The following is a 24,241-nucleotide window of genomic DNA, read 5'->3' as shown; positions in this document are numbered from 1 at the left end:
TGGAGAAGTATATCATGTTCATGAACTGAAAGATTCAAACTGATCTACAGACTTAATAAAATGACAGTCAAAATCCCAACAGGAACTAACAACACTGTGTATCAACTATACTTTATTAAAAAAAAGACTTTTTTGTGGCAAACTCTGCTAAAACTTACATGGAAATAAAAAGGCCTGGGAATAGTTAAGACACTCTTAAAGAACAGGGGAGACTTGCTTTATTTACCAGGCACTGAGACTATTTATAGACTTATAGTGATTTAAACAGAGTGCTTTTGACACAAAGCTATGAAAATAACCAAAAGTACATAATAGGGCGTCTAGAAATAGACCCTCCTTTATATATGCCTGTTAATATATAGCAAAGGTGGCACTATAAAAGACTGTGTAAACAATGGTTTTCTTAAATAAGTGGTATTTGGACCACTGGCTATATCCATGAAAAAAAATATATATACACCCTAATCCACACACATTTACAAAAATTGCTCAGATGATTATAGACCTGAATGTGGACGGCCAATGAAGCTCTCACAAAATAACAGGGAGAAATATCTTCATGACCTAAGGGCTGGGAAATTTTTCATCAAGACACAAAAACCATTAGTCATAACACAAAACATTATTATCCAAGACCATATTATAATTAAGAACATCTGATGAACAGGGTCTGTCCATTAGGAGAATGTATCCCACCAAAATGTATACAGAGAGAAATAATCACCAGTGTGGTGGCATCTGGAGGTAGGGCCTCTGGGAGGTGATTAGGTCACGAGGGTGGAGCCCTCATGAATGGGATTAGTGTCTTTATAACAGAGCTCCCTGGAGGACACAGAGAAGATGGCAGACCAGGAACCACAAGCAGCCCCTCTTCACCAGACATGGAGTCTGCCGGCCTCTAGAGCTGTGGGAGATTAATGCACACTGTTAGAGCCACCACCCAGCCTGTGCTATTTCTGTTAGAGCAGGCCAGACAAAGACAGAGAATGAGACACCACCCACAGAATAAAGGATACTTACACTCATGTAATGGGAAGCCTGTATATAGAAAATGACTAATGTTTACGTATCTCTAAGACACACAGGTCAATAGAAAAATCAGCAAATGACTTGAATAGGTACTTCAAAAAATTTTTTTGAAATAGTCCATCAGCATGAAAAATGTGCCAAGGAAATGCAAATTAAAGCCACAATCAGAATCCATGACACAGTCAGCAGATGGACAACAGCAAAAGTCAGACAACACCAAGCAGTTGGTGAAGGTGGAGCTGTCATACATGCTCACCTGAGTGTAAACTGAATCAACACTATAAAAAATAAAGCCTACAACCTGACAAGTCACACCCAGGCCAATGAAACTTGTGCACACACCCACCAGGATACACAGATCGTATTGAAAACAGCAGTGTCTGTACCCACCAGAAACAGTTAAGAACTAGTAGCTCCATCAGTAGCGGAATGAATATCTCTACTGTGGTATATGGACAGGAAAGAGTGACATGGTCTAGAGCAACGTCACAGCAGCTACTCCCTGCCACAAAGAAGAGCCTCGAAAATCATGCTTTGTAAAAGCCAGAATCAAAGGAATATGTACTGTATGATTCAATTTATTTAATCTTCAAAAGCAGGGCATGCTACGTGATAATCCCAAAGATACATATCTAGATGATCAAACCATAAGGAAAGCAGCAAAGTGACCAGACAGAGAGATAACAGTATATATCTCTAGGGCGGGGGAAAGGCTGTGGTCACGAAGCTGCTGGAGTGCAGTCATGCTTATTTTCTTAATCTGAGCAGGTTGCAAAAGTGCTTGCTGGGTAGTAACTCGTCCTGTACAAGTATGCTTTATGCATCTTTATGGCAACCCTCCAGTACTCTTGCCTGGAGAATCCCATGGAGGGAGAGCTAGGCTACAGTCCATGGGGTCGCAAAAAGTCGGACACGACTGAGCAACCTCACTTTCACTTTCATAATGTGTGTTATACGTCACAATTCAAAAGTCTTTGAGTTAGAAATTCATCCTGCCATCTCTGAGTCTATTAGCATTTAGTGTGAATTTATTATTCTTTTTTCTTCCCTATCCTAACCCCCTCTAGTCGAATCTTATTTACAGTCTCAAACAAGTTACAAGTAACAGGTTCATAATAATCTACACTGACAGGTTCATAATAATCTATTCTGACTTTCATTTGTTCTAAGCATAGATTCTTCCAAGGAATTTCCTCTAAATGCTAGTGTTTTAGAACTGTTTAAACAAGTCCACTGATTCCCTATGATTTTAGGTATTAATATTTACCTCAACGGATGATTTTATAGGTTTACTTCATAACTTCTGAAGCCTTTTTCAATTCTTAACTGGAACCACTGCACAAAACAGGATTTAACTGACTGTTTTCTCAGTTCTCCCAAGAACAGTTCATAAGTAGTGGTCTCCATGCACAGAGCAATAATTCATTATATCATGACATTAGGGTAAGGAGGTATAATACTAAACAATTATTTACTGACCTGGTAATTTCAGTTAACTTTCTATGGACTTCTTTCTGTAGAACAATTAACAACAATTACAGGTGACATATGAGGGAAATATCATCAGGTTCTATAGATGATAATCAAAACTAAGCTCACATCTTCCCAATGATCTTTCTGAGAATATCCAACCACCATTTGATTGCCATTGGTATAACAGACTAATTTCATTAAGGCATCCCTTTACCAGACCAACTTCTTTTTCCTAGTTTGTTAGTAACATCTTGAATTACAGCATTTCATAAACTTAGTATGGGTTAGCTCTCCCTAAACACATGCCCTTACTCATATCCATGCACATAAATTCAGGAAGTCCCCTACTCCGCATATATTAGGTAGGAGATACAGGTGCAGAGAAAATTTACAAGTCAGTTGGCAACAGAATCTGAAGGGTGTCATATGTATTAAGAACATGACAGTGCTTAGAATAAGTATCAGATGAACCCTACAATTATTTGCTCATTTCTAAAAATAATTCTGAGCAGAGTGTTTGAAAGAGTTTTGACCTTCTCCCGACAGAAAGCCATTAAATGATAGTGGCCTTGTTTTATTGTTAACTTAAAGAATTTCTAAAAACCCTTTTACTGAGGACTCATGATATAGCCATTTCATGTTCTTTTAAAGGGCTCAGCTTATGTTGCCAAATTCAACTTTAAAGGCAAATGCCTCACTCATTAGAACAATGCCACCAATGTTATTGGGAGATGTCAGATGAAACTAAAATCAACTTGTCACCTGCTGAAGACCTCATGCACAAACAACCTCTGAAAAGCTGTAGCATAGTCAAATTATTCTAACTCAAAATACATTTAGATTTCTGAGCTGTACCATAATCTTAAACCATCAGTAATTTGTTTTTGCTTACAAATTGCCGGGCGAGGATACCGAGTTTACTAAAAAATTACTGTTGGATTATGTTATTAACGTGTTTTACCTGCAGCTGACACCAAATAAATTTCATTATTCTTATTCATAGAAACTGGCCAACTCCAACCATCTTAGCAGCATTTAGACTTTTTAGCAACAATTCTACCATCCATTTTCAAAATGTATTCACTACACATTAACTAATGTTAATAAATGCCTTTCTCCCAATAATTTTTTTTCCAGGAATTTAGAACACATTCATGTATTCAAATATGATGCAGCCATTAAAGCTAAGGTATGCTTTTGTAACATAAGGCAATGTTTTTAGTATTAACTGAAAAAGGTCCCAGGTTCCAGCTTGTACATGGCACTACCAGCTTCACATGCTGATAACACAGAACTCTCCCTTTCACCCCCAGCCCCCATCCCGGCAGCACATCTGGCCTGATTCACCTGGGATTCTCTATTGACTCCATCCGCTCTGCAGGTCACTCTGCCCATCAGAGAGCCCATCACCTCCCTTCTGACCGACGACACTCACCTCCCTGCTCTCACAACCTTCCAATCCACGTGGTAGCTGAACAATCTTCTAAAATTAGTATCGCCATACTACTCCCCCATCACTCTTGAGGAAAAAGGGCCAACACCTTAAAATGCAGAATTTCAATCTTGCTTAACTACCCCTCCAGCCAGCCCCTTCCCACTCTAGCCCCTAACTCCATCCTCCCCAAGGATCTCCCGACTGTACCCGCACTTGTACCCCAACTCCCAGCACCCCACTCCTTGCCCCATCACCTGCTCAACTCCTCATTTTTCAGTTCTCACCTCCAATGAGCATCTTAGATTCCCTCACTTGTATGTCCTCACACCCATACTGCCTCTTTACAGCATTTACCGTACCACCACTGTCACTGATTCCTGTGGGGTTATTATTTATTTCAGTGGCGCCTTCTCTCTCAGCAGAGCCCAGACTCCATGAGAGAGACTCACATCACTCTTGTTCACTGCTCCCTCTCCAGCACCTAGCATGGTGCCTGGCCCATAAAGGAGCCTAACAATTACTTGCTGGATGGAAAATACATAGAAGTCAGTCTAGAAAAAAATACACCAAAACTGTCAGTTACCTATGGGTAGCAGGATTATAAGCGATCTTAATTTAGCATGTTTAATTTCTATCAATCACATTTTCTACAATAAGCACACTTGGCTTTTATTATTTATAAGTTAATGCTTTTGGACTCATTTTTTTTAAGTAAATGGTACTTTGGACTAATTCTAGATGTGTAAGACAGTGGCAAAGACTGTACGAAGAGGTGCTGAGTATCTCTCACTCAGCTTCCCAGACTACTATCCCAAATATTAATTCCCAGTTAATATCCTATGTGGGCTTCCCTCATAGCTCAGTTGGTAAAGAATCTTCCTGCAATGCAGGAGACCCTGGTTTGATTCCTAAGTAGGGAAGATCCACTGGAGAAGGGATAGGCTACCCACTGCAATATTCTTGGGCTTCCCTTGTGGCTCAGCTGGTAAAGAATCTGATTGCAATGCGGGAGACCTGGACTCAATCCCTGGGTTGGGAAGATCCCCTGGAGAAGGGAAAGGTTACCCACTCTAGTATTCTGGCCTGGAGAGTTCCATGGACTGGATAGTCCATGGGGTTGCAAAGAGTCGGACACAACTGAACAACTTTCACTTTCCCTTCACTTTCACAATGTCCTGTGTGTCCAGGGCATGTTTTTCTCCGCTAAGAAACTGACATCAGCACACTTCCACTAAGGAAAGCCCAGACATTCTCTGGCTTCGCAAGCCTATGCCACTGTCCTCTCTCTACCCCAGGGTCCCATCCAGGACACCACGCTGCATTTAGGCAATGCGTCTCTCAACTCATCTGGTCTTGACGGTTTCTCAGTCTCTCCTTCGTCATGACCTTGTCCCCATGAGTCTGGCTTTGTCTACAGTTCCTCCTGTGCTTAGCCTGCGGTTATTAAGTCTTTGGAAAGAGTATCACCAAGGCAAGTGGCCTTCTCGTCACATGCTGGGGGTACACGATGTCCATGCGGCCTCACTGGCAGTGGCACCCCCAGTATCTGATATGACGGTGCTGGCCAGCTCCCTCCACTGCGGAGTTCCTGGTGTCCCAGGCTCTAGTCTTGGGAGGTCAGCCGCCACATCCAGCCCATCATCAAGGGAGGAGGGAGGAAGGCAGCTCCTCCTCCTCAAGGGTTGGGACAGCTACAGAAGTTATCCAGGAGACTTGTCTTTTCTCTCCCACTTGTAAAATGTTCAGTCATTTATATCAGTTCCTATCATTTACGTCGCATAAATGAACTCGTTTATATTGATCTTACGCTTTGGATATAATCCAGCTCTACCTTATTTTTGTGCTCAAGTGGTTCCAGGTTTGGCCACACGGTGCTCTCTCAGGCTCCTTCCAGTGTTCCTTTGACCGTCTTGATCTTTTTGTTCCTAAGCATTTCCTTCTTTCTCGTACTACACCCCTTGTATCTTCCCTAACCCCACGTCTAGAATCAGCACTTCTCCAAGGCAACCTGAGTCATCGCTAAACCCTGCAGTTAACTGTATGAGATTATTATGAATCCAGGATAACCTATGTGAATGTCATGATGTAATCTGTTTGACTAAGTACAGATAACCTTTGAGAACCCAGGCCAAAACTGCCACAAAGGACTCACATGTTGTAACAGTAACATTTCTACAATTTCTTCTACTATATTGTTCTATTTTGTTTCCAAGATTAATCTGAGTTGGGTGAGTAGACTAGATAATTCACATTCATTTTTTAGATAAGAAAGATGAGAAACAGAGGTGCTGACAGGACTAACTGCAGGGCGCTGGATATAACGTAGCCTACCTCTTCTATCCTGTGGCTTTCCCCTCCTGATGACTCTTCATTTGGGGCCCCCGTGTGATACGGTTGTGACAACGTGGGTGTATGACAGTTCCTGCCACTCCACTGGAGCCATAGGTATCCAGTTAAACCAAAACTTTTCTCAATACACCTATATTAGTTCAATAAATAAAAAAGGAAAATACAAGACTCCTAAACATTATAAAGTAAACCTAGCTAATATGTTAAACAGGAAGAATATTTTATAAAGCAGTAAACTTTTAACGAGCTTCTACTGGATGTATGCCAATATATTAGACATTTTGAGAAGGGAGACTAATATCCCAATGCCACAAAGTTTAGAAATAAAGAAAATAAGATTTCTCATTGAGAGTTAAGAAATGCCATTAGTACATAATGGATCAGCCCTAAACAGAGCAAAGCAGACAGAAAAACAAAGGATAAATATACTAAAAGATGGCAAGCTTAGTCCAGGAAAAAGGCAAGCTACAACCAAAATAAATAGGAAAAGCCAAGAAAGCAAACACACAACAGAAGCAACGTAGCTCATGACCAGGAGGGTCCAACCCACACCTGAGAAGTCAGGGAAGGCTTTCCAGGGGCGGGAGGTAAAACCTGAGGAGCAATGCACAGGTAATGACAGGTGTTACAGGCAGAGGAAAGGTGTGCAAAGACCTGGAGCTAAGCCAGCCAGGCACAAGCTCAACTCTTAACATTCACAAGGCCCAGCGAGAGAGCATCACAGAATGTTTGCCATATGGCTAAACATTTCAGTTATAAAGCAAGTTAAACTGTTCAGAAAACACTTTCGATCTTTCTACATGGACAAATACACCTTACAGTCAGTTGGAAGTTTTGGCTCAGTTTTATAAATCTGCAGACAATTTGGTGACAATTTGCAAAACACTGGAAAGCATTAAAAAGGGGCTTCCCTGGTGGTTCAATGGTAAAGAATCTTCCTGTTAATGCAGGAGACGCAGGTTTGATCCCTGATCCGGGAAGATCCCACACACCACAGTGAAACTCAGCCAGCACTGCAACTACTGAAGCCTACACGCCTAGGGAAAGCGTGTGCTCCACGGTAAGGGGCGTCACCACAGTGGGAAACCTGCACCGTCCCAGCTAGAGCCCCCGCAGCAGTAAAGACTCAGCACAGCCAAACACACACACACACACACAAATAACGGTGAAAGCATTAAAAAAGATTCCATCATCCAGAGGAAAATCACTAGTTTGGTGCGTCTCCCACCAAATGTGTGCAGGGTGTGTGTATGTGTATGCATTCAGTATTGTGAGAACTGGGATTGTTAGGGGAAGCACACTGATTGAAACCACCCACCCTGGCCAGGCACCATAGCAACCATTTGCGTGAGGTGTTTTATGACAGGAGATCCTGATAAGGAATAGGAACTAATAAGCCACCACCAACTGGAAGAGTTCGGGAAGGGTCGAAAGGAGACACCACATGTCTGTCCACTTCCCAGAATCCCTCTCGCTAGCATCCATCTCAGCTGAGCAACGTGTGCGCCACCAGAAAACACTCTGAATTAGAGTGATTGGCCAAAGACCACCCGGAAACTAATCCCATCACCATAAAACCTGAGACTTCGAGCCACGTGGCAGAGCAGTTCTCCTGGGTTCCGTTACCCTACTGCTCTCCACCCAGGTGCCCTTTCCCAGTAAAATCTCTTGCTTTGTCAGCACATGTATCTCCTCAGACAATTCATTTCCAAATGTTAGACAAGAGCCCAGTTCCGGGCCCTGGAAGGGGTCCCCCTTCCTGCAACAGGATCACATTATACATGCAGATTTTGCCGTTTTTATATAAGCCCTTCCATTCATACAGCTTATAAAATACCAGACAGCAAGGCTCAGTTCCCCATGTGCATTTAGCAGGTGGCTTATCTCAAGTCAGAACTCCCACAGTGTGGTTACAGAGCCCTGGAGACGCCAAGGTCCGCAGCATTTTTTCTGAGATGAGACTTCTGTGCAGGCCACCTACCACAACGGACACAATGCGTTCTCTTCCACTTGTGGAAGTCAGAAGTACACAGTCCAGGTGTCTGTGGGGGCACCCCTCTGGAGGCCTCAAGGGAGAATCACCTCCACGCTGTTCTCAGCTTCCTTCCCTGGCCAGTGGCCCCTTCCCCTTGTTACTGAGTCCAGGCTCACTCTGCTCGCCACGTGACAGGCCAATGAACCTGAGATGAGGTGCTGAGGCAAGGCAGAAACTTTCATCGGGGAGCCAGCAGACCAAGAAGATGGCAGGCTAGTACCTCAAAATAACCATCTCATTGGGGTGTGGAAGCCAGGTTCTTTTATAGATTAGAGAGAAAGAAGCAATGAGGAACTGAAGTCAAAAGGCAGGAACAGGAGATGCACTGGGGAAGTAAAGTGAAAGGGTCTTCAGTCTAGCAAAACATCTTCAAGGGAGCGGCCAGCCTTTGGAAGGGGTGTGTTGTCATCTATTCACAGGTGGGCAGGGACAAACTCTCTCTCCATGAGCTGAACAAAGGCACTTTAGTTTACAGCCAAGCAGAGGGGCAGGGTTCTCCAGGCAAGCCATTGAGTATGATGAAAGCAAGTCAAAGAAACACTTTCCAACACAGGGTCAGAACTGGCTTTCTCCCTGCAACTCTCTCAGCTGGCCAGCCTTAGTTTCAGACTCCTCCTTGCGCCTCTTCCATTCAAGGATGCCTGGGATTTCAATGGAAGCTACACAGATGATCCAGGATAATGGCTCCATTTCGAGATTCTTTACTTACTCAAATTGCAGAGTCCCTTCTATCATGTAAACAAAAAAGTGAAGTCGCTCAGTCGTGTCCAACTCTTTGCGAACCCATGGACACCAGGCTCCTCCGTCCATGGGATTTTCTAGGCAAGAGTACTGGAGTGGGTTGCCGTTTCCTTCTCCAGGGAACTTCCCGACCCAGGGATCGAACCCAGGTCTCCCACATTGTAAACAGATGCTTTCCGTCTGAGCCACCACTTGATCTTAGCCAAAAGGCCATGTAAAGTAACGTATTAACAGGCTCCAGGAATCAATCACAGGGGCAGGGGAGGGAGATTATTCAGCCTCCACAAGACTCTCTTTTTCACTGTATTCATAGCGCAAGAGCCACAAGTAGTAGGTAGTGGCTGGCATTCAGCACAAATCCAATTAGCACCAGGACCTCCCTGCTGGCTCAATTGGTAAAGAATCCACCTGCAATGCAGGAGACCTGGGTTCGATCCCTGGGTTGGGAAGATCCCCTGGAGAAGGAAAAGGCTACCCACTCCAGTATTCTGGCCTGAATTCCATGGACTGTGTAGTCCATAGGGTCGCAAAGAGTCGGACATGACTGAGTGACTTTCACAAGTGGCACCAACAGAGACTGGCGAGCACTGAATTCTCTACCACCACATTACCATTAGACAATAAAAGCCTGATTCCCTTACAAATGCCCCTCATGAAACAGCAGAAGTTATTCAGTTTATGAAAGTGCAAACAGAAAGAACACACAAAACCCTTTAGCATAGACTGTTCAGCAATGGTGTCACCTTGAGGAAAAGCAAATATTAAATTTTGGGAAAGGTGTATTCACCAGTGGGGACCTCCAAAATCACTGCAGATGGTGACTGCAGCCATGAAATTAAAAGACGCTTACTCCTTGGAAGGAAAGTTATGACCAACCTAGACAGCATATTAAAAAGCAGAGACATTACTTTGCCATCAAAGGTCCGTCTAGTCAAGGCTATGATTTTTCCAGTGGTCATGTATGGATGTAAGAGTTGGTCTATAAAGAAAGCTGAGTGCCGAAGAGTTGATGATTTTGAACTATGGTGTTGGAGAAGACCCTTGACAGTCCCTTGAAGATCCAACCAGTCCATCCTAAAGGAGATCAGTCCTGAGTGTTCACTGGAAGGACTGATGTTGAAGCTGAAACTCCAATACTTTGGCCACCTGATGCAAAGAGCTGACTCATTTGAAAATACCAATTCTGGGAAAGGTTGAGGGCACGAGAAGAAGGGGACAACAGAGGATGAGATGGTTGGATGGCATCACCAACTCAATGGACATAAGTTTGGGTAAACTCCGGGAGTTGGTGATGGATAGGGAGGCCTGGCGTGCTGCAGTCCATGGGGTCACAAAGAGTCGGACATGACTGAGCAACTGAACTGAACCTATATTAAAATTCAATTGAAAAGAAAAAAAAAAAAAACCTTGTTAGAGTCCTCAATAATCTTTTAAGAATAGAAAGAGATCTTGAAAACAAAAGATCTGAGGACTACTGCCTTAAGAGACATACTTGAGTAATTAGTCAAAGCCAGGCATTTTGTGGATACGTGATAGAATGTTTTGTTTTACCTTCTTTCTTTTGAAAATGTCTATGGGTAGCTACTCCCTTTCAAATTTATCATAGCTACAATTATTGTGACCTTGTCACATGGAATATAAGATCTGGACCTTCTGTTCATCTTTTTCTTTTAATTTTATTTTTATTTTTACTTTATTTTACTTTACAATACTGTATTGGTTTTGCCATACATTGACATGAATCCACCACGGGTGTACATGAGTTCCCAATCATGAATCCCCCTCCCACCTCCCATCCCATATCATCTCTCTGGATCATCCCCGTGCACCAGCCCCAAGCATCCTGTATCCTGTATCGAACATAGACTGGCGATTCATTTCTTACATGATAGTATACATGTTTCAATGCCATTCTCCGAAATTATCCCACCCTCTCCCTCTCCCTCAGAGTCCAAAAGTCCGTTCTACACATCTGTGTCTCTTTTGCTGTCTCGCATACAGGGTCATCATTGCCATCTTTCTAAATTCCATATATATGTGTTAGTATACTGTATTGGTGTTTTTCTTTCTGGCTTACTTTATTCTGTATAATCGGCTCCAGTTTCATCCATCTCATTAGAACTGATTCAAATGTTTTCTTTTTAATGGCTGAGTAATACTCCATTGTGTATATGTACCACAGCTTTCTTATCCATTCATCTGCTGATGGACATCTAGGTTGTTTCCATGTCCTGGCTATTATAAACAGGCTGCAATGAACATTGGGGTACACGTGTCTCTTTCAATTCTGGTTTCCTCAGTGTGTATGCCCAGCAGTGGGATTGCTGGGTCATATGGCAGTTCTATTTGCAATTTTTTAAGGAATCTCCACACTGTTCTCCACAGTGGCTGTACTAGTTTGCACTCCCACCAAGAGTGTAAGAGGGTTCCCTTTTCTCCACACCCTCTCCAGCATTTATTGCTTGCGGACTTTTGGATCGCAGCCATTCTGACTGGTGTGAAATGGTACCTCATTGTGGTCTTGATTTGCATTTCTCTGATAATGAGTGATGTTGAGCATCTTTTCATGTGTTTGTTAGCCATCCGTATGTCTTCTTTGGAGAAATGTCTATTTAGTTCTTTGGCCCATTTTTTGATTGGGTCATTTATTTTTCTGGAATTGAGCTGCATAAGTTGCTTGTATATTTTCGAGATTAGTTGCTTGTCAGTTGCTTCATTTGCTATTATTTTCTCCCATTCAGAAGGCTGTCTTTTCACCTTGCTTATGGTTTCCTTTGTTGTGCAGAAGCTTTTAAGTTTAATTAGATCCCATTTGTTTATTTTTGCTTTTATTTCCAGTATTCTGGGAGGTGGATCATAGAGGATCCTGCTGTGATTTATGTCGGAGAGTGTTTTGCCTATGTTCTCCTCTAGGAGTTTTATAGTTTCTGGTCTTACGTTTAGATCTTTAATCCATTTTGAGTTTATTTTTGTGTATGGTGTTAGAAAGTGATCTAGTTTCATTCTTTTACAAGTGGTTGACCAGTTTTCCCAGCACCACTTGTTAAAGAGATTGTCTTTACTCCATTGTATATTCTTGCCTCCTTTGTCAAAGATAAGGTGTCCATATGTGTGTGGATTTATCTCTGGGCTATTTTGTTCCATTGATCTATATTTCTGTCTTTGTGCCAGTACCATACTGTCTTGATGACTGTGGCTTTGTAGTAGAGCTTGAAGTCAGGCAAGTTGATTCCTCCAGTTCCATTCTTCTTTCTCAAGATTGCTTTGACTATTCGAGGTTTTTTTATTTCCATACAAATCTTGAAATTATTTGTTCTAGTTCTGTGAAAAATACCCCTGGTAGCTTGATAGGGATTGCATTGAATCTGTAGATTGCTTTGGGTAGTATACTCATTTTTACTATATTGATTCTTCTGATCCATGAACATGGTACATTTCTCCATCTATTAGTGTCCTCTTTGATTTCTTTCATCAATGTTTTATAGTTTTCTATATATAGGTCTTTAGTTTCTTTAGGTAGATATATTCCGAAGTATTTTATTCTTTTCGTTGCAATGGTGAATGGAATTGTTTCCTTAATTTCTTTTTCTATTTTCTCATTGTTAGTGTATAGGAATGTAAGGGATTTCTGTGTGTTGATTTTATATCCTGCAACTTTACAATATTCGTTGATTAGCTCTAGTAATTTTCTGGTGGAGTCTTTAGGGTTTTCTATGTAGAGGATCATGTCATCTGCAAACAGTGAGAGTTTTACTTCTTCTTTTCCAATTTGGATTCCTTTTATTTCTTTTTCTGCTCTGATTGCTGTGGCCAAAACTTCCAGAACTATGTTGAATAGTAACGGTGAAAGTGGGCACCCTTGTCTTGTTCCTGACTTTAGGGGAAATGCCTTCAATTTTTCACCATTGAGGATAATGTTTGCTGTGGGTTTGTCATATATAGCTTTTATTACGTTGAGGTATGTTCCTTCTATTCCTGCTTTCTGGAGATTTTTTAAAAATATGGAACGCTTCACGAATTTGTGTGTCATCCTTGCACAGGGGCCATGCTAATCTCTCTATCGTTCCAATTTTAGTATATGTGCTGCCAAAGCGAGCACTGTTCATCATTTACTTGTATCTTCCAGTAGATACAAAATGATTTTCAAGAAAGGCCCCTGACCCTCCCCATGAGTACAGCCTCTACTTTTCATTAAGAGGACTTCTAGTGCCTTCTATTCAGTCTTAGGTTGTGTTAAGCTCTTCGAATGCTTAAGGAAAATGAGCTGACTATAAGTAGGTAGCTGTTATAATTCCAAAATATAATTCTAAAATCACTGCTATGTAATGTTATATAAAACCTTCCACCAAAAAAAAAAAAATAAAATGACCATAGTGATACACCTTGATGACTTCTGAAACTCCATGCTGTCTGCCTTTTCCAAAACAGTCTGAATTATATCTATGGATCCTGACAGAACACCATAAATAATCGATGCCAGTACCATATAGTAACAGTGTCCTCGTGGAATCAGGCCTTGTGATTCAAGCAGGTGATGTTAATAGATGTTATTACAAAAGAAAGCTCTGTGAAAACTACTGCTGTTTACTGCAATCACAGTCCTGAAAGTCAGCCTAGCATATAGAAAGGAATCATTCCATTATGTTGCTCAAAAATGGATTATCTTAAAATCAGTAACAGGGAATCCACTGAGAAACTGATTTTTTCCTCTCATAAACTCTGAGAATCACTTACCTAAACAGGTTTCCTAGTTTCACTCCCCACTACAAAGCTTAGAGCCAAATTCCCAGTCTCCCCTCAGAAAGTACATAGCTGTTAAGCTTTCACCAACATTCATCTCTAGGTTTCCTACATTTCAACCTGTTTTCCTTTTGCTTCATCCTTCTCAGAAACGTAGTTATGTCCTGAATTCTGTGTGTACTTACATGCTGCTTTACGTCTTTTCTCTCAAAAGACATAAAACATAAGTGTATTTCCCGTTGTAAATACATTAGCAGTTTTCATCTAACAAGATCTAAGATCCTGGTTAATATGAATCCACTTCTAAGCAACAGCTCAGTTGGCAGGGCTAATGCCCTGCTTCCAGGTTTGCAGGTCTAAGGCCTGGACCCTGGACTGTGAGGTCTGCCAAACCCTGAGAGGCATCCAAGGAGATGGCCAGCCAGCTTCTGGCCTGGCCCCTCAGCCTCCACTTTCCAGGCCTCCTCCCCTGAAATCCCTCGTGTAGACAGTACTGGTGAACGTGCCACCCAGAGGGACATGAGACCCAAACACAAACATTCTGAATAAAGCTACATCCATTCAAATGAAAATGCTGGATTCTCTGTAAGAGCTCAGAAGGGAAGGGAAGTTCTAGCAAAGATGGACAGGTCACAAGACCAGGACAGACAGTCCACCTTGCAGTCCCGTGTGCTATGCAGCTCTCCGAGTTCTGAGGCTCAGCTTGCAGTATACATGTGAAACAGAACACCACAATCTGTTCACATGTGGTGTCTCTGCATTCCAGACCCTGCGATTATGTGCCCCATGGTCTTGGGAAAAAAACAAACAGCTCACGTTTGAATCTAGTATTTCCAAATGTTTAAGGTTCTTTATATCCACGGGGTGGCAAAGCGTCAGACATGCCTTAGCAACCACACAACAACAGACACGGAGGGGTCAGGAGTGAGCCCTCTGGATGCTTCCGCTCCTCGCACACTTTCCCTTAGACTGTGACACTACCATTCACAAACAATCTAACAATCTAGAAACGTGAGAGGGACTCGACACAGCAAGTAAGCTACACTATTCACATTTCACGCACAATAAAAAGGGATGTAAGGAACTAAATTTTAAACTCATTACCGTCATCAACACAAACTAATCATTGACAGTTACTTTGCTGAACAGTGGCTGACTCTAGTTTTCAGTTTTCTTACTCTGAGTGAGGCCAGTACATTTAAGAATAACGCGCAGAGGTTGTGCAAAGGAACGCTTGTGTGTTTCATTTTCAACGAATCAAGAACCATATGGCTTTCTTTAATGAATACAACTCTGACAACAAAATCTTGGCCCTTTCTTCCTGCAACTTCTAATGAAAAATTTTGCATTTTCTACAGAATTTGAATTACAGACTAAAGTGACTCACTCAATATACTTAAACACATATCAAGTCTAATTTGTCAGCTTTTCACTAGTTTATAGACTTTTGATACTACCGATTAGTCATCATTATCATTATGGATAAGCTCTATTTTTTAATCACAGCATATTCTCTATCATTTAGGATTCACTCTGAGCAGATAAGGCTGATTTCATCTTTGAGATCCATGGGTCCTCTCTTTAAGCTATTTTCAAAACAAGAGCTATGCAACATGTTAAGTAACTCGATTATTCACTGGAGTCAGGGGACTCCACAGTGGTTTATCTCTGCAACCTAAATCCTAGTCCATAGTCTTATTCCAGTTTTAGACAGGGCTATATTCCTTTTTGATACTACCAGGAGTGTTCCCAACATCTCACCTGAATGCTGAATTAAAAGGACACTGGTCAAGTTGGGGGACCGAGCCTAAGGCGCCCAAGGGGAAGGAACAGAGAAGACAGGAGCCCCACTGCAAGTCACAGAGGAAAGCTCTAAGGCCCAGCGACTGGCCGGGGCTACGCAGCTGATAGCTGGCGGCGCCATGGAGTAAGCACAGCTCTGCAACTGGAGCGCCAGTGAGCGTGAGGTTTCTGTCCAACACCCAAGCAGACACCAACAGTTCTCTCTAGTGACTGATGACTTTCTGGTGTTCTAAAGAGAAATTAAGTCAAAGACTACTTAACACTCAACCGCGTGTCCCACTGCCCACTTCCATGCTCCAGACTCAGGGATGACCTCTGCCCTCAGACACCTGTCCCGGCCCAGATGGGGAGGTCTCCCTGGGGCCGCACTTCCTCCGGGACAGCCCTCCCCGGCTACTGTGAAGAGAACCACCTCCGCTCTGCTGAGAGAAGTGAAAGCAAAGTGGAAAGCGAAGTCGCTCAGTCGTGTCCGACTCTTTGCGACCCCATGGACTGTAGCCTACCAGGCTCCTCTGTCCATGGGATCTTCCAGACAAGAGTACTTGAGTGGACTGCCATTTACCAATACTACCAGCTACATTCGCTGTCTCACAACATAATCCCTTTTCTTCCAACTGGGCCTTCATGCCTTATCTCCCGTTCTAGAACACTCTTCACAATTCTAAACAGGTATCAAAATAATATCCTTTTGGGGACTTCCCGGCAGCCCAGTGGATAGGACTTCGCCTTCCAATGCAGGACGTGTGGGTTCGATCCTTGGTTGGGAAGCTAAGATCTCACATGACTCATGGCCGAAAAACAAAAACAAAACAGAAGCAATGTTGTAATGAATTCAATAAAGACTGGAAAATAGTCCACATCAACCAACTTTTAAAAATTAATAGTAATACGCTTTCAAGATGTAACATTTAGAACCTGTAACCACCCAAGTTTACACTTACATAGTTGTTGTCAACTGCTGTTCCACAAACCTGCACCTTCAACCAGGCACTTCTGAGGACAGACTGCATGGAAAACATTAATAGCCGCTTACCCCTGGTGGTTCCAACTTCTCCCTTGCTGACAGAACCTTCATTTTGTGTGGCTGGTAATGTGCCTAACCACAGGAAACAAATCAGGATTGTTCTAACCAGTCAGTAATCCTCCTAGTCAGGGATCAGTCTAGGTGTGGGCATGTAACTCAGTTCTGGCCAGTGACGGAAGAGGAAGTCTACTGATGGGGTTTTTGAAAAATATCCTTCCTGGTTAAAAAAAATAATGATAACAAAAGAAAATTCTTCTTTGTCCCGTTGCTCCTTCCTTCTGACGTGACACACTCTCCTGTGGAAAACCATAAATGAAGACATCACCAGTCCTGGAAAGATGCAAAGAGCTGGTCCTCCTATGTCTTTCTACTACCCTCAGTTTCTAAGTGCTTCATATAAAGGGCCAGGGAGCTACTTAAACACAGAAAAATGGGTATGTTGTTAAATTTCACCTGATTTTTCAAATTATGAATATATGTGTTTATCTGGTTTATAACTTTGTAATTAAAATTAGGGGGGGAAAATCCACCAACAAGGAAGAGAGCAAATGACCAATAACAGCAAAACACTGTTGTCGCTTTTCTAAATCAAACATTCAAGATACAAGGCAGTGAGAACCTGAGCTGCAAACACTGTGAAAAGAAGTCAAACAGGTACTCCCGACAGCCTCTCTATATGCCCGGAGCCATTTCCGGTTCACAGCAGCACCATGACCGGGCCCTCCAGCTGAGAGCTCTCGCCCATCTCCTGGGGCCACAGAGACAAAAGCACTTGGGAGTGGACTCGAAGGGGCCAGCATCCTGGAGAAAAGAGACTTCATACCAGGATACCTTTCTCTTCAAACAGCTACAATTCCTAGACTTCAGGAGCGAGAGGCTGAGAAACCAAGCACAGGGCAGCGGTTCGGAGCCTGAAGCGGTGAGCAGAGCCGCCATCAGTCTCAGCCAGGCACACAGAGACCGAGAGCCTTTGTGAACATGCCAGGCTTTCTCCTAGACCCTCAAGAGCTCTGCCCTAAAACTAAAGTGAGCCAAAAACAGACTAAACCTCAGGAAGCCTGAAACCAGGCTGCAAATTCTCTCCATCTTTGATGGGATCATTGCGATTGGCTCCTGGACTACCCGTCTGCCAGAAACTCTAAATACACTCTGGTGAAGATATCACCTTCACCAGAGCACCTGTAAGTATTTGCATACAACATTCAGCACTCAATAAGAATTACAGAGCCCAGCTGCTGCTGCTGCTAAGTCACTTCGGTCGTGTCCGACTCTGTGAGACCCCATAGACGGCAGCCTACCAGGCTCCCCCGTCCCTGGGATTCTCCAGGCAAGAACACTGGAGTGGGTTGCCATTTCCTTCTCCAATGCAGGTAAGTGAAAAGTGAAAGTGAAGTTGCTCAGTCATATCCGACTCTCAGCGACCGACCCCATGGACTGCAGCCTACCAGGCTCCTCCATCCACAGGATTTTCCAGGCAAGAGTACTGGAGTGGGGTGCCATTGCCTTCTCCAGAGCCCATCTGCAGTCAAGGTCAAAAGGCAGAAACCAAGAGCAAAAGAGCAAGAGATACAGACTCACAGGTGACCTCAACATGAGACGACTCAGACGTGAACTTTTAAACAAGTGATTAATACAAAGGTGAAAAAAAGCACACACATACAAAAAACCACAGAGAATTTCTCCCAGAGTACAGAAGTACTATTTAAAAACAATCAAATGGGAATTCTACGGCTGATAAATAACTGAAATTCAAAACCTGACAAAAAATGAGATGGCACTACACACCTGTGACAAAAGCCAGACTCCAGAACATGGACACATTATCAAAAACTGACAAGAACAGGCGCAGCAGGAGCTCTCAGTCACTGAGGGTGGGAGAGCGAAGAGGTGCAGCCACTTTTGGCTGCTGCTTATAAAACCACAGAGGTTAAAGCGTCTGCCTGCAATGCGGGAGACCCGGGGTTCGATCCCTGGATCGGGAAGATCCCCTGGAGAAGGAAATGGCAACCACTCCACTATTCTTGCCTGGAGAATCCCATGGATGGAGGAGACTGGTAGGCCACAGTCCACGGGTTCGCAAAGAGTCGGACACAACTGAGCGACTTCACTTCACCTCACTTCACTATAAAACCACACCTAATACTTGATCCAGCTATCTATCAGGTTCCTTGCTACTTACCCCAGTGAAGTGAAATATCCAAATTAAAAAAAGAAAATATAGAAGAAAGCATAAGAGACACAAGTGAAAAGATGTAACAAATGTGACTGGCGTCTTAAAAGGAAAGCAGAGGGGCAATGCTAGAAACAATACTTGAGGACACCAGGTCAGAATTATCCAGAAATGAAAAAAACAACAAAAACCAGGTCACAATTCAGGAAGTGCTAAACCCCAGCCAGGATAAACAATAAGAAAACTACACTTAGGCACACTATGACTAAGCTTAAGTTTCAGGAAAACCAAAGACAAAGTAAAAAGCCTAAAAGAAGCCAGACTGGGGGAAAAATACAACTGACTTTTCAACAGAAGGCAAATGACATGAGAATTATATCTTCGAAGTGTCCAAAAAAGATCGATGTAAACCTGGAATACAGCTGCAAAAATATCCTTCAGAAATAAAGACGAAACAAAGGCTTGTACAAAAACTAAGTGAACTTACTGCTAGCAGATTGCAATTAAAAGAAATACTAATGAGAGTTCTTCAGGCAGAAAGATAATGTTCCCAGATAGAAACACGAAAATGCGGGACAGAGTAAAGAGCACCGGAAAAAGTGAAGTTGCGAAACCTAAACAGGTATCAACATAAGACAACAACGTCTTGTGCAGTTTAAAATATATAAAGAATTAAAATAGCAGACAACAGTAGCACAAAAAGCAGGAGGGGAGAAAAGGGGCTAAAATATCCTAAGGCCCTTACATTTCCCGTAAACTGGTAAAAGCACTCATTTATGCCACCCTAACCATGAAAACCGGAGAAGGTAATGGCACCCCACTCCAATACTCTTGCCTGGAAAATCCCATGGACGGAGGAGCCTGGAAGGCTGCAGTCCATGGGGTCACTGAGGGTCGGACACAACTGAGTGACTTTACTTTCACTTTTCACTTTCCTGCATTGGAGAAGGAAATGGCAACCCACTCCAGTGTTTTAGCCTGGAGAATCCCAGGGACGGAGGAGCCTGGTGGGCTGCCGTCTATGGGGTCACACAGAGTCAGACACAACTGAAGCAACTTAGCAGCAGCAACCATGAAAACTGGAAGGAATCCACTAACTTTAAGTTTCATCCTAATTCTTCCACTATTTTAACTCTGTCAAATGACTTATATGATCCTTCAGCTGTCATGAATGAAATGAAGGCATATAACCAAGCTTGATGACTCACTGTATTTGTAATTAACTCACTCATTCAATAAATAAGTACCGACTATATGTCCAAAGGGCTTCCCTGGTGGCTCGGCAGCGAAGAATCCGCCTGCCAATGCAGGAGATGTGGGTTCGATCCCTGGTCAGGAAGATCCCCTGGAGACAGGAATAGCAATCCACTCCAGTATTCTTGCCTGGGAAATCCCACAGACAGGGGAGCCTGGAAGGTTATAGGCCATGGGGTCACAAAGAGTCAGACACGACTCTGCGACTGAATAACAACAACAAATATGTCAAGAGAGAAAAGTACTAATTTATAGTAGAACTAATAAGAATACATGTTATAATCTCTAGAGTAACCCATCAAACAAAATCTAAGAGAATGCATAACTAACAGTATTGGAGGGAAGGAAGCAAGGTGGGGAAAAAAAAACCAACTGTGACAAACAGAACAGAAGTAGAAAGACAGTAGACTTGACCCTAAATATATCAGTGGTTACATTAAATGTAAGCAGACTACATTTACATAAAACCAACGCGAGAAACGAAACTCATACATATGCTGGGATTCGGTGCGTCCACGCGCGCTCAGTCCCTTTAGTTGTGTCCGACTCTTTGAGGCCCCATGGATGTAGGCCGCCAGGCTTCTCTGTCCATGGGGATTCTCCAGGCAAGAACGCTGGAGTGGGTAGCCGCGCCCTCCTCCAGGGACCTTCCCCACCCAGGGGCCGAACTGTTATGTCTCCCACACTGGCGGTTCTTTACCACTAGCACCACCTGCGTTCTGGTACAAAGATAGCCAAATATTTCAGTGTAACAGAGGAAAAAGTCCAGAAACAGACCTATAGAAATACATCCACCTGATAGATGAGAAACATGTCTCTCCAATACACTGGAAAATGGAGGATTTTTCAATATATGGGCTGAATAGTTATCCACATAGGAAAAAATGAATCTGAACACTTACATCACATATAAAAATCAACTGCAGTTAGATTACAAAACTAAATGCAAGAGACATACAAACAATAAAACTTCTAGGAGATAAGGAGAGAATACCTTCTTGATCTTGAGGTATGTATGGGAAGCTATCTTAACACAGAACAGGAAAAGTATAAAGAATAAAGGAAAACATTAACTGGGTTTCACTAAAATTGACAGCATCTTCATCAAAAGATTCTGTTAAGAGCAAGAGAAGACAGGTGCAATACATAAATCTAACAAAGGACTCAATCAGAATGCATAAAGACCTCTTGGGCAAAATGACCGAACAGGCACTTCAAAAGACGCTATCTAAAAAGCCAAACGACACACAAAAGGCATTTAAACTCATAAGCCATTGCTGCTGCTGCTGCTGCTGCTAAGTTGCTTCAGTTGTCTCCGACTGTGCAACCCCATAGACGGCAGCCCACCAGGCTCCGCCATCCCTGGGATTCTCCAGGCAAGAACACTGGAGTGGGTTGCCATTTCCTTCTCCAATGCATGAAAGTGAAAAGTGAAAGTGAAGTCACTGAGTCATGTCCAACTCTCAGCGACCCCATGGACTGCAGCCCACCAGGCTCCTCTGTCCATGGGATTTTCCAGGCAAGAGTACTGGAGTGAGGTGCCATAAGCCATTAGGCAACTGGAAATCAAACCCAAAATTTGAGACTACTGCACCCACATCAGAAGAGCCCAAATTTTTAAACTGATAACATCAGGTATTAGTGAAGACGTGACGCAAGCAGAACTCTCACACACTGCTGACACGATGTACAGACTGTAACCTCCTTCGACAGGATCTGAGATTCACACACCTGTCATCTAAGAGGCCATCTTGAGGAATAAATCCTACACAACTGTGTACATGATATGCACTGAAATATATGCACCTGAAAATTCTCAGCACCATTATTGTCAACAGCCAAAATCTAAGAAAAATTAATTTAAAAAACCTAAATGTGTTTCACAACATATGATGGATAGAACAGATAAACTGAAGTGTATTTACAAATGGCATACTACATGGCAATGAAAATAAATTAACTATTGCTATCTTCAACAACATAGTTGAATCAAAACACAAGTAAATGACACCAGACTCAAAAGAGTATATGTAGTATAAATTCTTTTCTATAATGTTTAAATACCTGCAAATGTAATCTGTGGTGACAGAAATCAAAATAACAGTTACTTCTGAAACTGGAAGGGGGAACACGGGCAGATTACTGGGAAACTGGTCATGTTTTATTTCTTAATTGAGGTATATGAGTGTAACTACTTTGTAGAAATTCATTCATTTCCATGCTTGTGACATGGTGATTATTGTCCTCATTTTATGTATCAATGAGGCTGGGCAAAGAGATGCCCAGATAGCCACTAAAACATCATGTCTGTGAGTGTCTGTGAGGGCCTTCCCCGAAGAGATGAGCATTTGAACTGGCGGACTGAAAACTCTACTCTTGCTGGAGCCGCCCTCGGACATCAGCACCACGGGACCTGGGCCGTCAGGCGTGGACTGGGCCTCAAGTCACTGGCTCCACTGGTTTCCAGGCCTTTGGATCTGGACTGGAACCACACCACCAACTCTTCAGAGCTCCCACTATGCAGCTGGCCGCTGGTGGGACTTCTCAGCCTCCGCCATCACATGAGCCAATCTTTCATAATAAATCTCTTTCTGTATGTCTCTGTCTCTCTCTATATATAATATATACCCCGTAAGTTTTGCTTTTCTGCTTGAACTACAGTTGTGTGCCTCTCTGCAGTATATTATACTGAAATTTTTATGCTTATCCACATATGAGATTTTCTTTTGGGCTTCTCTGGTAGCTCAGTGGTAAAGAATCTAGCTGTACTGCACGCCACTCAGGTTTGACCCCCGGGGTGAGGAAGATCCCTGAGAGAAGAACACGGCAACCCATTCCAGCATTCTTGCCTGGGAAATTCCATGGACAGAGGAGCCTGGTGGGCTAGAGTCCACGGAGTTGCAGAAGAGTTGGACAGAACTGAGTGAGTAAACAACAAAAGAAAAGTGGACACCAGTGGCAGCTGTATATCGGGAATGGACTAAATTCCAATGCATTGTACACTTTAAAAAGGTTACATGAATCAGCGCAATTAAAATAAAAACAGGGACTTCCCTGGTGGTCCAACGGCTAAGACTCCACACTCCCAATGCAGGGGGCTCAGGGTTCAACCCCTGGTCAGGGAACTGAATTCCATATGCCGCAACTAAGAGCTCACATGTCACAACATCTAAAGATTCCGCATGCTGCAACTAAGACCCAGCACAGCCAAATAAATAAGTAAAAATAAAACAACAAAAAAGTCATCCCAAAACTTAACCTCAATAAAACAATGGCTACCAGCAGACATTCATGATAACAAATATTACAATGAGCTACAATGTCAAACTTACCCACTGCTGTGTCACCATCTAACAAATTGTCATCTTCAGAAGTCTGGAAATCCATAATAACACCTGCCCCGTCTAAAAGCTCCTCATCACTGCTCACACTGGTTATACTGTTGTAGCTGTTTCTACAGTAGCCTCTATGGAACAGCTGCTCAGACTCCATTTAGCTGTCTGGTTATCTGAAAAAAAAAAAGGCGGGGGGGAGGGGAGAAATGGCTTTAACATTTTCCCAACATACAATAAAAACCATCTACTTTAACAATTTAAAGAAAACTTCTGATCTCATATTAAAAAAAAAAAATACTAACTTCATTACTGTAACAATAGCTAACTCTATTGGGTTAAGTCTTTGGGGATCATTTAATAATTCTGTTCTCACCAAGCAGTTGTAAAAACGAATGAAGAACTTCTTCAGGTAATGGTATAAAGTAGTCTCTTAGATCCATTGTTTCAAAATACAAAGTACAGAGAAGTGCTTACAATATACTATAGTATATGCAAGGGCATCCCTGGGGGCTCAGATGGCAAAGAATCCGCCTGCAGTGCAGGAGACCAGAGTGCAATCCCTGGGTCAGGAAGATCCCCTGGAGAAGGGAATGGCACTCCACTCCAGTATTCTTGCCTGGAGAATCCCATGGACAGAGGAGCGTGGCAGGCTACAGTCCATGGGGTTACAAGAGTTGGACACGACTTAGCAATTAAATGACAACCACGGGATATGTGGGGCTTCCACCCAAAGAAAGGGGCCTGTGGTAGAGGCTGACCTGCAGCACATAACTGGCTGTGCGTGTACAGACCACCTCTGGAGAGAGTTCTAAGAAAGTTGCCCACAGGAGAAAGGAACAGTTGCTGACGCACC

General features: G+C 42.9%; 1 protein-coding gene and 1 non-coding gene across 5 annotated transcripts in view; both read right to left on the bottom strand.

The window, feature by feature from the left end:
* CLCN3 (chloride voltage-gated channel 3) overlaps window positions 1–24,241 on the bottom strand; it is a 90,334-nt gene that overhangs the window by 55,956 nt on the left and 10,137 nt on the right. For 3 of the 4 annotated variants that reach the window (XM_052644471.1, XM_052644470.1, XM_052644474.1), the window contains exon 2: window positions 23,386–23,561. In XM_052644471.1, the coding sequence (XP_052500431.1) occupies window positions 23,386–23,545 (160 nt within the window). In that variant the 5' untranslated portion in view covers window positions 23,546–23,561. Of the gene's footprint in view, window positions 1–3,849; window positions 3,892–23,385; window positions 23,562–24,241 lie in introns of those variants that run through there. The other variant, XM_052644476.1, reaches the window with a different exon arrangement.
* LOC128052935 (U6 spliceosomal RNA) lies at window positions 13,058–13,161 on the bottom strand. Its single transcript, XR_008199886.1, has one exon. It is a non-coding gene; the product is annotated as a U6 spliceosomal RNA (small nuclear RNA).

Source organism: Budorcas taxicolor, chromosome 8 (genome assembly GCF_023091745.1).
Source record: "Budorcas taxicolor isolate Tak-1 chromosome 8, Takin1.1, whole genome shotgun sequence".
Taxonomy (NCBI): Eukaryota; Metazoa; Chordata; class Mammalia; order Artiodactyla; family Bovidae; genus Budorcas; species Budorcas taxicolor.
This window is presented reverse-complemented; position numbering and strand designations above follow the sequence as displayed.